Source organism: Fukomys damarensis, unplaced genomic scaffold (genome assembly GCF_012274545.1).
Source record: "Fukomys damarensis isolate Sample0158 unplaced genomic scaffold, DMR_v1.0_HiC HiC_scaffold_25, whole genome shotgun sequence".
Lineage (NCBI taxonomy): Eukaryota > Metazoa > Chordata > Mammalia > Rodentia > Bathyergidae > Fukomys > Fukomys damarensis.
In genome coordinates this window covers 31,994,011-32,008,157 of record NW_022900937.1, presented here as the reverse complement: position 1 = coordinate 32,008,157, position 14,147 = coordinate 31,994,011, and the positions used below count along the sequence as shown (strand labels likewise).

The following is a 14,147-nucleotide window of genomic DNA, read 5'->3' as shown; positions in this document are numbered from 1 at the left end:
TGCAACCCTCCTGCCTCAGCCTCCCCAGTGCTGCGATTACAGGTGTGGGCTACCATGCCTGGCAGTTTCATTAATTTCTGGTTGGTTGTGTTTTGGTCCTGGTCCTGCCCCTTCAATGGGGAGCAGTCAGGCAGGCCTCCTGTGGCTGAGCTAAATTCTAGTCCTTCATTTACCTTTTTTTTTTTTTTTTTTTTTTTTTTTTTTTTTTTTTTTTGTTTTTTGAAACAGAGTCTATGTAGTTGAGACTGACCTGGAACTCATTATGTAGCCCAGGCTGGTCTCAAACTCACAGCAATCCTCCTGCCTCAGCCTCCTGAGTGCTGGGATTACAGGCGTGCCCCACCACACCCAGCTCCTTCATTCACTATTTTTCTTGGGGTGGGGGTACTGGGGATCAAACTCGGGACCAAAAAAAGGAAAAAGAACCACTGAGCTAAATCCCTGAACACAATGACAGCCCTTAGAGCAGCAGCGTCCTGAAGTCAGATGGCTACACTAAGCAATATTTTTCCTTCACAGCGCCTGGGTTTACAAATGCAAGCCTCAGAGTAATTTCTGGCACACTAGATTTGCACACAAGGAAAGGCACTAACGGGAAGCGCGCAGGGACATTTCCTGCAGTGTGGGACAGTGCCCAAGCCTGAGCCTGTGGCTGCTCTGCCTGAGCTGCTCCCATCCTCCATCTATGAACGCAACCCAAGCTTGGAGGGCAGCATGGGACCAGTCCCGGCAGACCCAAGCCAGTCCAGGAGAAGGGGACTCTTCTGCCTGCCATTAGTCTACTAGAGATGCATCTCAGACCTCTCCAGGGTCGGGCAAATTCCTGAGCCCGCAGGACCTGCCTTCCTTGGGGAGAAGGAATCCCAGTGGACACGCGTGCTGCTGTGGGCTCTGGGATGTGCTCTGCCTGCCGAGATCTCGCATAAGCAGGGGCCCCACGGCAGCTCCCCACTCCCAGGGCCCCGGGCTTCCCACCCCTGGCCACCCACATGAGCCCGCCTGGCCACGCACCTGCCCTGTGGATGTGCCCACCGCCATGGTGAGGGCGCCACTGAATTGCAGAGCAGAGATAGTTGGCAGGCTGCTGACCCTGAAAAGCAGGCGGGGGGCGCAGGGGCCGAGGTCAGCCCTGACCCCCACTGTCCCACAGGGAAAGCAGCCTGCTTCATCTGGAGGGTAACTGATCCCAACCTTCACAGATCCATAGTCTGCAAGTGTGATCCGCCTGCGGCTCCCGGGAAGAGGACTCTGCGGAAACACTCCCGCTCTCACTCGGAGGGAACAGGTTGCTGGGACCACGCTCGCTCCTCCCCTAACGGCCCACAGCCACAGCCCGGGGTGGAGCACACGCCTGTCATCCCAGCACTTGAGGCTGAGGCAGGAGGATCACTGGGAGTTAGAAAGAAAAGGCCAGGGCAAGGAGAGAGGAGGGGAGGAGCAGAGCGGAGTACTCTGTAGTACTTTAGCAGGAAACTCCATCTGTCTCGCTCTCTGTCAGCTTTTATGAGAGGACTCTTTCATAGAATAAACACAAGACACTACAACTGCAGACCTAAGTCTTCAAAGTTTCACCCTTTGGCAATGCACTTTAACTTCCTGTCGGTCCGCCGGTAAGCCTCGCTGACAAAGTCACACCCGCCAGCTCCTACTCACTCTGAATCTGCCGTGACGCTGCTCAGGGCACAGTCCAGCAGGCCAACTCTGCTCCGGGCTCTTGGGTCCCAGCACTCCACTCGGCCCTGTGCAAACGAAGAGCCAGTCATTCATTCACCGAGACGGCCTTGCCACACACGATCCTCCTGCCTCAGCTTTCCCAGTAGCTGGGAACACTGCTTAAGTGTTCATTTTCAGGAAATACTTGGGGATGAAATATCTGAATATGCAGGCTTTTTCTTTCTTTGTTTTTTTTTTTTCTGGTATTGGGGATGAAACTCAGAACTCAGCAAGGTGGGTGAGGCGCCACTGAGCTAAATCCCCAGCCTCTATGCTTTATTTTCAAATGGTTCAAAAACATCCTTTCAATATACATAAATCTTTATAGAACAAAAGGGCAAAATGTTTATAAGTGATTACTGACGTAATTAATGAACCTAATAGATGTATAGCTATATCATTAAAAAAATTATCTCGGGATATTTTTGCTATGAGACAGACTCGCTATGTAGTCCACGCTGGCCTCGAACTCACTATATACCCAGGCTGGCCTGGAAGTTGTGGTGATCCTCCTGCCTCAGCCTCTTGAGTGCTGAGATTACAAGCCTGCACCACCACGCCCAGCATATATCATTCTTTTTGATGGCCAAAGTTCTGTTTACTAGCCAGGTATGGTGGCACACACCTGTAGTCCAGCACTCAGGAGGCTGAGGCAAGAGGATCACTATGAGTTGGAGTGGAAAATTCCACACTGTGAAATGTGACTTCATGCACAAAACTGTTAAAAATTACTGTCTAAATTAAGCTTGGGATAAATTCCCTACAATGAGTGTCATCGACGTGTATGCCTAAAGTATACCAATAAATGTTTCGCTGTAAGAACATATTAACCTCAGGTGTGTACCTGAGCTATCTGTGGAACGCATCTGAACTCTGCTTGGGCTTGCGTTCCACCGAGACGCCTGTTCTGCGTGCAGAGTCACACGCGGAGACTTCACGCTGAAGTGCGTCGCTCCGAGCACTGGGACGGGGTGACTCAGCCTACCGGGTTAGCGATTTGCCTTTTGCAGACAGGGCTGCTCCGCACCGCAGACTGTGGGAGCACAGGCCTGTCCCTCCCCGCCGGCTCCAGCTCCGCCTTTCAGTGGAGACTGCACTGCGAGCGCGTGTGGAGCAGAGATTTCACAGACGACGCCAACCCGTGCTTACCTCTATCGTTCCTGTGGCGAGCAGGCCGTGCACGGCGTTTATGTCGCAGACATTGTTCTCCCTGAGACAGTGAAGCAGTGGTCAGCGGGAGGGACCGCAGGAATCAGGACCTGTGGGGTCCGCGTCCCGCCCCAGCGCCCCAGGGGCGCGTGACCGCCCTCCTGCTCAAGGAGTTAGCACCGCGCCTGCGGGGAGAGCAGCTCGGGAAGCTTCTCAACAGTCACTCGAGCCCAGGGGACGGAGGGGCCACAAGCAGCAGACCTGGAGGGGTTCAGTGCCTGGTCACAGTCACCAGTGTTTCTGACCCCAGGGTGACAGGTGACCTGCCAGGGGTAAGCACAGCAGGCCGCTGCTTCTGAACTACAAGTCTGCCTGGAGAAGAGAGCCTCACTCTAGCTCTTCCAGGCAAATGGACACTCTTCAGAAAGCAGGCTGTCACCATGGCAGCCCAGGCCTGGGCCCTCACCCGGCTACCACCACGGCAACCTTGGTCTGGGGACCTTCACTCCACCTCCTTGCCTTCTCTGTAAAGGGGGTTTCACCTACCTCCTTGGACTGTGTGAGGATTAAATGGAAAAAACGTCAAGTGGCCAGCAGTGTCCACACGACAAAGGACACTGGACAAGTACCAGCTGTTACTACGAACAGGAAGTCAAGCAGCAGAGCGATGACTCTGTCATGTGATAATGCACTATGATACCACAATTTTTTTTTTCTTAAAAACATTGCAGGCCAATGTGGAACAAAAATATACTTTTTTTTTGTACTGGGAATTGAACTCAGGTCCTTGCGCTTGTGAGGCAAGCAGTGGAACCACTGAGCTAAATCCCTGGCCCCCACTTTTTTTTTGGTACTGGGGAGCGAACTCAGGATCATGTGCTTGCCAGGCAGGTGCTGTGCCACTGAGCTACATCCCCAGTCCGAACAAAAATATATTTAAGGTTTACTTGGTTTTATATCGTGACCTGTGCTTCTAATCTTTAAATATTCTCCAAGCAGAGGGAAGGAGGCAGAGGGAGGGGGGTGTAAAAAGAAGTCGTGTTATGAGCATAGCACCATCTCCCCACAAGGAATGTGATCGCTATGTGCTGCGAACAGATTCATAATAAAAGTTGAGATTAAAAAATGTATTTCTTGATTCATTTATTCATATACTGCAAATCCAAGGCTGCTGTCACAGAGCTACACCCGCTGCCCTGTTCAAGGAAGATGGGGGGTGCCAGGTGCTCTTTAAAACCAAGCTGCACAAGCGCCCTGCCCGATCCACAGGCACCCACGCCCCCTGCTGGCCAAGAGAAACACTGCAAGGCACCCACACACTCACGCGGCGTCTGTCTGCAAGGGGTTCAGGTACCGGCCTTGTTCCAGGTTTAATCTGTAAACTTCAGAGCTGCAAAATAACAAAGCAAGCTAAACGCCTGCGAAACGGCGATCAACTTTTAAGTACATATTTTCATACATATAAATATCACTCATAATCTACCTCCTTTGGTAAAACTGATAAAAAAACATCTGTTCTAACCCTAAAATATATTCACCTCATTCAGTAACCTTCATCTGGAAAAGTTAAGCCACCAAGGAAAGATTAGGAAGTCATTAAGGAGACTGAACATTCAAAAGTACTCATAAAGTACTGAATACGAAGAAGGGCTGGGGATGTAGCTCAGAGGCACCACAACTGCCTGGCAAGCACAAGAGCCTGAGTTTGATCCCCGGTATCGCAAAAAAAGGAGGGGTGGGGGATATGAACATAAGACTAAAAAGCAACACAATAAAATACCTATACGGTTTCCTCTGGGTGACATAACCACAAGTAATTTTTTTAACTTTTCTGTATTTTCCCAATTTTCTAAAATAGATAACACATAGTTTTTATATTTACAAAAAGGTAGCGCTTAAGAATAAAGTTCTACACTTCAGGACATAGGAGTAGGCAAAGACTTCATGAACAAAACCCAGACCGTGTGGGAAATATGACAAAATCAACAACTGGAACCTCATCTTATTAAAAAGCTTTTGCACAAGAGAATCCACCAACGGAGTGAAGAGACAACCCACAGAGAGAGAAAACATTTTACCAGTCATTCATAAGAAAAAGGACTACTATCTAGAATATATAGAGAACTAAAAAAAAAAAAAAGCAATCAGATTCTTCAAATTTAAAGACCCATAACAAAAATGGGCATCTGAAATAAAAAGACACCTCTCAATACAGAATTAGAAACAGCAAATAAATAGATGAAAAAATGTTCCACATCACTGGTCATCCGAGAGATGCAAATAAAAACAACGCTGAGATTCCACCTCACCCCACAAAGAATGGCTGCTGTCATGAAAATTAGCCAATAACAAATGTTGGCGGGGCTGTGGGGGAAAAGGAACCCTTGTCCACTGCTGTGGGAGTGCAGACTGGTGCAACCACTGCGGAAATCAGTGTGTGGAAACTAGAGGTCCCATTGGACCCGGCCATACCTCTTCTCGGTATCATCCCCAAAGAATTAAAATCATCATAGCATAGTAATACATGCACACCTATGTTCAGAGCAGCACAGTGTGCAACAGCTAAATGTCGGAAACAGCCCAAATGCCCATCAGCTGATGAGTGGATAAAGAATTTGTGGGTTTTTATACAGTGCAGTACTACTCTGCCATAAAGCAGGGTGAGCTTCAGACATCTAAAGCCGACTGGATGGACCTGGAGACCACTCTTAAGTGAAATGAATCAAGACACGCGCATGTAAACACCGCACTGTTCCTCTGGTGTGAGAAACGTGGAAATAAGGACTGAGCTGTATGGTGGGTGTGGGAAATGGGAAGAAAGCGTTCAGATGGGAGAGGGAACAGGGGGAGGGAGGGGGAAAGGAAGGGACAAGGGAAAAGTGGAAACAAAGCTTTGGTACATAGGGAAGGGAGGCGGCTGGAGGGATACAATAAAATAAAGTTCTGGAATCCTAGGAGACAGAGCCAAGAGAGTGGCTTCCCTAACAGTTCACCCGCTGTGCCCTGCCCAGGCGGCTCCCTCAGCAGAGGGCAAGGGCGGAGCCCTGAGTGACCCTGCACTCCGCCGCAATGCAACTCCTAGGCAGGAATAAGGTCTCATGTTTTTAGGGTCCTCTCAAAAAAATTTTTTTTCACTTTTGCTTTTTGTTAATCAGTTTGTTCAGTTTTGTTTTGTTTTCAGTACCGGGGATTGAACTCAGGACCTTGTGCTTGCAAGGCAGACAGTGGAACCACTGAACTAAATCCCCAGCCCTGCTCGCTGTGTGTGTGTGTGTGTGTGTGTGTGTGGTACTGAGAGAACTCTGGGGTGTTTTGCCTTGGAGCTACATTCCCAACCCTTTTTTATGTTTTACTTTGAGACAAGGTCTTCCTAAGTTCCCCAGCCTGGCCTCCAACTTGCAATCCTCCTGTCTCAGCCTCCTCAGTGGCTGCAATTAGAGCCTCATGCCTATTCTACCTGACAGTTCCACTGAAATACCCCGAGCAGTGATCAGCATCTATGCTGAGACCATTGTGAAGCTATACTCACATTAACCTTTAAGTTAAACGGTCACCTGTGTCCACAATGAAACGCCACGAGACACAGCCACACAGCCCAACACCGCTCCTTCATGATCTCAGGGCTACTCTACAGCACCCGGCCCAAATGTCCCTTAACCACCATCCATAACGACAAAGGACCCAATTACAAAGTGGTCCTGATAGAAACTCATCATTGAGTTAGGTGTGGTGCTGCCCACCTATTATCCCAGCACTCAGGAGGCTGAGGCAGGAGAATCGCTGAAAGTATGAGACCAGCCTGGGCTACAAAGTGAGTTCAAGGCCAGCTGGGCTACATGAGGAGACCATCTCAAAAAACACAAAAATATAACAAAAAAAATTATCACCGATACTGAACAAACGTAAAGCAGAAGCTATAATTTTTAAGGAAACAGAAATCAAAACGAAAAGAAAAACAATGCTGTCTCACACAGTGAAACATGTGGGCTGTACTCAGCAGGCTCATGTATTTTCTATCAGTTTAGCTACTGTGACGTGTAATTATTGTAAGCATTTTTAACGTTAGAAAATATTTTAGTAGGCAGAATAACAGGTGGTAAAGTAACATTAAGCCACTTGTAAATCCAGGGCATTAACACGTAGAGCTGGAATTTTTTCTTGTTGATATTTATCCCTTGTTTTCTAAAACTGCTTTTTCTTTTCTTTGTTTTTGCAATAACCACATACACTTTATCAAGGCTAAATAAACAGAACAAGTACACAAGAAATTTAGGGAGAGAAAGTGGTTACGTGGGAGGAGGAAAGAAGGGAGCAGAGCCTCGGCCCCGATACCTTGCACCGACGAAGTACAGGTCGCAGGACGGGTAGTGGTAGGAGAAATCCCTTCCGAACTTGGGTATTCTGGTTTTGTAATAAAAGCCTGATTGCGAGTGAAATTCAATGTACCGATCGTTATGCAAGAAGACAATCTGCAAATAAAACAAAAGAGTAGGCCTGCTCAGGTGTCTAGGTGAAGAGTTTATTTCACTGTCACCAAAAGGGCGAGGGGAGGGGCACTGTCTGTGTCTCCTCCGCTCCCTGACCCTGCGCACACGCGCTCCCCACGGTGCGAGGAACCCACACGCTATGTGGGTCCCATGGGCCTGCAGGGCCCTGACAGCTCCCTGACGCCTCTGCTTCTCAATAAAGGAAGTGAAACAAACACTGCCAGGTTTCCTGTATCAGCATTTGTAACACGGATCCCTGCACAGCGAGCACAGAGGACTTCCTACGCCACTTAGGGACACATTTCACTAATCCTGCAGTTACCACACAGCTTGATAAGCTCTGTATGAATGTAAACTGGGCACAGTGGTGGACACCTGGCATCCTGCCACTCTAGCAGGCTGAGGCAGGAGGATCCAAAGTTCCAGCCCAGCCTGGGTAATTTAGTGAGAACCTGTCTCCAAATAAAAATTAGAATTAAATAAAGGCTGGCAGTGTAGCTCAATAGGAAGGCCCGGGCTTCAACCCCCAGTACTAAAAAAACAAAAAATTAACTTTAATGTACTACAAAGGTATCTGAAAAATATACATATAGTATCTAAATGCAAATTGATCAATAATTATAGAAAACATATTATAAAATTGCATGTCCCAAAACACATAATAGCTACAGTAGACAAAAGGCTAAAGTGTACCTCAGTTTCCAGAACTGAAGAGAGTATGTAAAGTCACAGGAGCTCAGAAAATTCAATTTCCTTCAAGATGACATTTGAGAGCACCAAAATAAATTGTTTTATTACATTTATATTCATGGTACATAAAGATATAAAAATTGTACTTATTCGTGATCACAAATGATGTTGCATAAAAATTTTTCATTTTAAATTTAATACTGCCAATTTTATTTTATTTTATTTATTTATTTATTTATTTTGAGACAAAGTCTCACTGTGCAGTTGAGACTGACCTGGAACTCACTATGTAGCCCAGGCTGGTCTTGAACTCACAGTGATTCTCCTGCCTCAGCCTCCCCAGTGCTAAGATTACAGGTGTGCGCTACTATGCCCGGATATACTGCCAATTTTATAAGTGTTAAAAATGACCACCATTTATAAGTGTTAATAATGTTAAAAAGAGGGCTGAGGATTTAGCTCAGTGGTGCCACCTGCCTCCCAAGCACAAGGTCCTGAGTTTGAACCCTGGTACAAAAAAAAATGACCACGTAAGAATTAAAAGATGGAAAATCTTGAAGAAAAAGAAGAATCTATGTAGCTGTGTTCTGACTGCATCCAAATATGGGATGGATTGAGAAAATTAACACCTAACCCCATTAGTTTACTTTTCACCTGTGAGTAAGAAAATGCAAACGGCCTGGCAAATAAGCTTCGGTTAAATTCAATAATCAGATTATAAATCTAGAATATAAAGCATCTTAAGAGCTGGGTATAATGGCACATACCTGTAATCCCAGCACTCAGGAGGCAGAGGCAGGAGGATCGCCAAAAGTCTGAGGCCAGCCTGAGCTACATAGTAAGTTCAAGATCAGGCTGAACTACATAAGGAGATCCTGTCTCAATAAAAAAAGGGCCAGGGGGCTGGAGATTTAGCTCAGTGGTTCTGGCGCCTGCCTTGCAAGCACAAGGACCTGAGTTCAATCCCCAGTACTAAAAAAAAAAAAAAAAAAAAGGGCCAGGGATTTAGCCTAGTGGTTCTGCCGCCACCTGCCTCAGAAGCACATGGTCCCAAGTTTGGTCCCCAATACACAAAAAAAAAGATCTCAAATGATATAATTGAACTTTATGTTTTTCATATTTTCTGTATTAGAATACTTAACCACTTGATAACGCAAAAAGTTTTAAATTTCTATGGAAAGTAACAGTTGTGTATGTCCACTCTATACTGAAAACCTAATAAAAAACATTGAGATTACAGGCTGGGGATTTAGCTCAGTGGTTCCTACACCTGCCTTGCAAGCGCAAGGACCAGAGTTCGATCCCCAGTACCAAAAAAAAAAAAAAAAAAAAATTTTTTGAGATTACAACACAAGGATACAAGAGAATTTAGAAAGAGGAAATAGTGAGATTCCAATCCACACAAATTTGTGCATTTCTAATAAGTCAAAATTTTCAAATTAAGAAAATTAATTAATTTTGCCTTATAATTAACTGTTTTACAGATGTAATACAATGCAGCACTGTTAGAATGAGTTGCTAATTTATTAAGAGTAAGCTCAAAAAGTTAAAACTATTTTTTAATTTACAGAGTCTTTTTCGTCCAACCTGACAGTTACAACCATCATGTTTCTTTCATTATTTGTTTAAAAATAAAAACCAGGAAAAAAATACAAATCAGAAATAAAGGCAATGTTACTTGCGTAAATGGAATTGTTTGATTCTGCAAATTTCAGAGAATAGATAGATAATCCCATTATCCTAATATTCTCTGAGTGAAGAAAATCAAATTTCAATTTATGATGACTTAAAATCCTAGTGCCAGGCCTCAAAGCAATAGGAGGAACAGTCATCAAAGCAGAGAACTAGGCCAGGCGTGGCGGCTCACACCTTTAATCCCAGCACTTGGGAGGCTGAGGCAGGAGGATTGCTGTGAGTTTGAGATCAGCCTGGGCTATGCAGTGAGTTCCAGAGGTCAGTCTCAACTATGTAGTGAGACCCTGTCTCAAACAACCAATAAAAAAACAAAAACAAAAACGCAGAACTAATTTTGACACTAGGCTGACCACAGTCTGTCCCTACATTTGCTATTTTTGTTTTTTGTTGTTTGAGACAGTCTCACCAAGTGGGTCCAGACTGGCCTTGAACTTCTGGTGATCGTCCTACCTCAACTGCCCAAGGGCTCAGATTACGGGTGTATGCCAGCAGGCCCAGCCTCTGTGAGGGCTGTTTTAAGACTTTATATAGCACACCGATGGTGAACCTTTTAGAGACAATCCACTTATTCATCGCAGAGTGCCAACACTGCAATTAAACCTGAGTACTGAGGTTTTAATTTAGAAATAACTCTAACATCTCTTGTGTTAAAAGAAAAAGCAAATAACACGCATGCCATAGGTTCGCCACCACTGCTATGCAGCATACATGTACCGAACTAAAAATATGTTAATAGGACTTTGATCCCTGGTACCACGAAAAAAAAAGTATATTAATAGAAAATTTTCTACTACTACAGACATTTTTAGATTAACAACAGAAACATTACACAATTCTCACTGGAAAATAAATTCCACTCACTCATTCCTTGAATATAGCCAGGAGAAACCATGCTATGAAACATACCTTTGAATAATCATCAGATAAAATATCAAAGGTGACAACTGAAAAATAGAAAAAAATAAAATCATCAGTGTTCATAATGAAAATATAAATGATGCAGTTTCTAATTCAGCACAGATGTTATACACAAATAGCACTTTTTCTACCCCTACATGAAACAAGAGTGAAACTGCCACATTGCCCCAAAAAATGCCAAAAGGAAAACGAAAGGCTTTACAGTCTCTCAATGTGCATCATCTGGAACCGAACTGAGGCAAATTCACAAAAGGTGTTCCAGACTCAAAAGTACATTAAAGAACATTTTTGTTAAAAAGTTGCTTAAAAGATAACAGGCTCTCCCTCTCCCTCTCCCTCTCTCTCACACCCACACACACATTTTCGTGCCTATTTTTAAAGTAGAGGGCTTCGCTGTGCTATCCCCGCATGTGTATATTCGGATCACTTTTTACCCAGACAAAACTCAGGAGCAGAAACAGCTGGTGATGGGGCACACAGGCTTCCCACCATCCTCAAACCCAAAGGGTGAAGCAGTTAGAAGAACGTGGTTAACCTTCCACAGAACGCATGTCCCACTGCGTGTCTTCCCTCAGTCTCCAACACTAGGACCCCAAAAGGTTAAACTTTCTCACTTTTTATTTTACTTTACTTGGTACCGGGGATTGAACTCAGGCCTGGCAGGCAGCGGAACCACTGAGCCAAATCCCCAGCCCAACCTTTTTCACTTTAACTTGCTGTGACTTTTACCTTTCAACTTGATCGACTTAGGAGCCACACAGGATGGGTGCAGCTCACTCCTGGGAGTGTCTGGTGGTCATGGAGGGTGACCTGGGGTCTGTGTCTGGCCCCTGCCCCTTCCTCTCTGGCACTGCTCCCTGCTCTGCTTCCCGGCCTCCATGAACTGAGCGGCTCTGCTCCCCACACCCTTCCGCCATGATGCTCCTGCCTCAGAGCAGCGGACCATGGACTGAATCCCCTGAAACCGTGAGCCAGACCCACCCTGTCCTCTGCTAAGATGAGGTGTCCTCCTTCACAAAGAACCTAACTAGTACACCTATCCAATGTGCTAGGGAGAATTCTGAGAATGACCCCCTAGTGACCTTCACCCCAGGGACTGACCCCTACCTCCTGAGAGCACAGGTGGAACCTGGGATTTGCCGAGACCTCTCCTGTGGTGACATCACATTTACTTTCACATGAGCCCCTTCACAAAGTCTTATCCCACTGGCAGCAGAGCAGGAAGTTGGGGAGATCAGAAACACTAGGAGGGTCCACTGGGCAGCTGCTGGCATGGTGGGGGAGGTGGCCACATGACAAGGAGTGTGGGCAGCCTCTATGGGCCAAGGAGGTCATTGGGTGGTCAGCATGAGATGTGACCCCCGTCCCATAGCTGAGGGACGCCAACAACCTAAAAGGGTACGGAAGCAGACTTTCACCGAGGCCCTGCGGCTGCCACCCTCAAGTCTCTCAGCAGACACAGCTGGGCCACCAAGGACTTCTGGTCTGTGGAACAATGAGCTGCTGAGGGGAGGCTTTATTTACTTATCTGTGTATTTATTTTCTCGTACCAGGGACTGATCTCAGGACCTTCTATTTTCAAGGCAGGCATGGTCCACCGAGCTAAATCCCCGACCCGAGAGGATTTAAGCCATGTGTTGGTGCTCATTTGTTAGACGACAATGGAAAAGCAATAAACAATCCAGACTCATTTTCAAAAGCAGAAAAGCAAACAAACCGAAAAAGCGCTTTGTGTGACTTCAAAATTAGCCTCTTACCTTCTGAATCTAAACATCTTTCAAATTTCAAGGATAACTGGTAGGTGTCATAACATCGAACCCGAGGTTTGTATGTTCCTATAAAAAAAATGAACATCATGTAAAACCCAAGGACACACTTTTCATGGCCAACACCCTGCAGAGTGCCAAGTGTGGCTTCCGTTCAGAGCCAGGCAGGACTGGCCATGTCCTAATCATTGGAAAGGATTGAAAAGCAGCACCTCCCAAACATCCCACAGGAAATGGGCAAAGGGTAAGTGAGGCATTGGAAAACAAATGACAGATAAGCTCCACAAACAACCTAACAAGAGTAGATTAAAACTGAAATTGTTTTTGCCCATCAGAATGGCAAAGGTGAGCTGGGTGTGGTGGCACACGCCTGTGTTACTAGCACATAAGAGGCTGAGGCAAACTGAGAGTTTGAGGCCAGCCTGGGCTATACAGAGAGTTTAAGGCCAACGTGAATTAGACCGTCTCAAAAAAAAAATCAACCAAAAAGAAAAAAAAAGGGTGACAGAAAGTGACCCTCACCCCCGCCACAGTCCCTGCTAGCAAGTGCGTGTACACGGCAGCTGGGAAGACGCCTACCTGTGGCAAGGATGTACTGCCCGTCCTTGGACACCTTCATCGTGGTGCAGACAGTCGGCATCTCAAAGTCCTGGATGAGTTCAATCCTCCTGCGGACGTCTGCAGAGAGAGAAGAGGCCAGCTGAACCGCATGGCTTGTCTGTCCTAGGAGGCCAGAGCCTGCCTGGCTGGTGGCCACCACGGCTACGAACAAGAATCGTGTGTCCCACGGCTCCTGGGCCACCCGCTGGTCAGATGGCAGCTCTTTCCCTCAGCCCCACATTCGTTTCCGTTGCTACTGCTCTACTTGGGTCTGCAGTGTCCCCAAAGGCCCATGCGGAGACCTAAGAGGCCGGGCCTCCGGAAGGTCTCAGGCCCCTGGAGGGGACCGAGTGACACTGGTCCCCCGAGGCCACGATACTGCCTCCAAAAGTGGGCCCAAAAGTGACAGGCTGTTTGACCACAGATGAACCTCTCAATACCTGAGACCAAGTGAACCTTCCCTCTCTGTGAGTCATTGTCTCAAGTATTTTGTTATTGTAATGGAAAAGTGACACATTGTATTTCATTTCTACTTTTCAAAAAGCAAAAGTACAATCAACTGAAAAAAATCCAAAACAATGTATCATACATATAATGTAAGAGTATTTAAGACCTCCTGGAAGAACAGGAGAAACACTAAACCACTGAAGACACTCAATCACAGCTATAACGAAAGTCTTCATTTCCTTTCTTCCTAAATAACAGCAGGCGTAAGCCTCCACTGATATGAGAAATGGGGGCCAGGTGTGGTGGTGCACACCTGTAATACCAGCTAGCTGGGTGGATGAGGCAGGAGGGTCACAATTTGGAGCCCAACCTGGGCAACTCAGGGAGAACCTGTCTCCCTGGCACCCGATCGCCAGCAGCACAGAAAGGAGGAAAACAGGCCAAACGTCCACTTCCCACTCGGTAATCCCACTGCATATTGGTAACTTCTCACTCCTGCACTGACAAGCACCAGGAGAGACCGTGCGGAGAATTTCACACTCACCGACATCTTTCTTCTGCAACGCTCTCTTCTTCCTGTCTGAAAGCCACTGAAGGAAAACAGAGACGTCATTTTAAAACAAATTTACATAAATTGTTTTTTGCTTTGAAAAATAACACGGGCTTGTATTAGAAAATTCAA

At 46.3% G+C, this 14,147-nt stretch overlaps 1 protein-coding gene and 1 non-coding gene across 2 annotated transcripts in view; both read right to left on the bottom strand.

Moving 5' to 3' along the window:
* Nol10 (nucleolar protein 10) overlaps positions 1–14,147 on the bottom strand; it is a 53,450-nt gene that overhangs the window by 36,134 nt on the left and 3,169 nt on the right. Inside the window, exons 2-10 of the mRNA XM_010629129.2 lie at positions 14,010–14,055; positions 12,998–13,096; positions 12,410–12,487; positions 10,641–10,678; positions 7,195–7,331; positions 4,187–4,252; positions 2,863–2,923; positions 1,654–1,739; positions 1,012–1,090 (exon numbers count right to left, since the gene is read on the bottom strand). Of these exons, the coding sequence (XP_010627431.1) occupies positions 1,012–1,090; positions 1,654–1,739; positions 2,863–2,923; positions 4,187–4,252; positions 7,195–7,331; positions 10,641–10,678; positions 12,410–12,487; positions 12,998–13,096; positions 14,010–14,055 (690 nt within the window). The remainder of the gene's footprint in view (positions 1–1,011; positions 1,091–1,653; positions 1,740–2,862; positions 2,924–4,186; positions 4,253–7,194; positions 7,332–10,640; positions 10,679–12,409; positions 12,488–12,997; positions 13,097–14,009; positions 14,056–14,147) is intronic.
* LOC117283413 lies at positions 9,730–9,873 on the bottom strand. Its single transcript, XR_004514387.1, has one exon. It is a non-coding gene; the product is annotated as a small nucleolar RNA SNORA79 (small nucleolar RNA).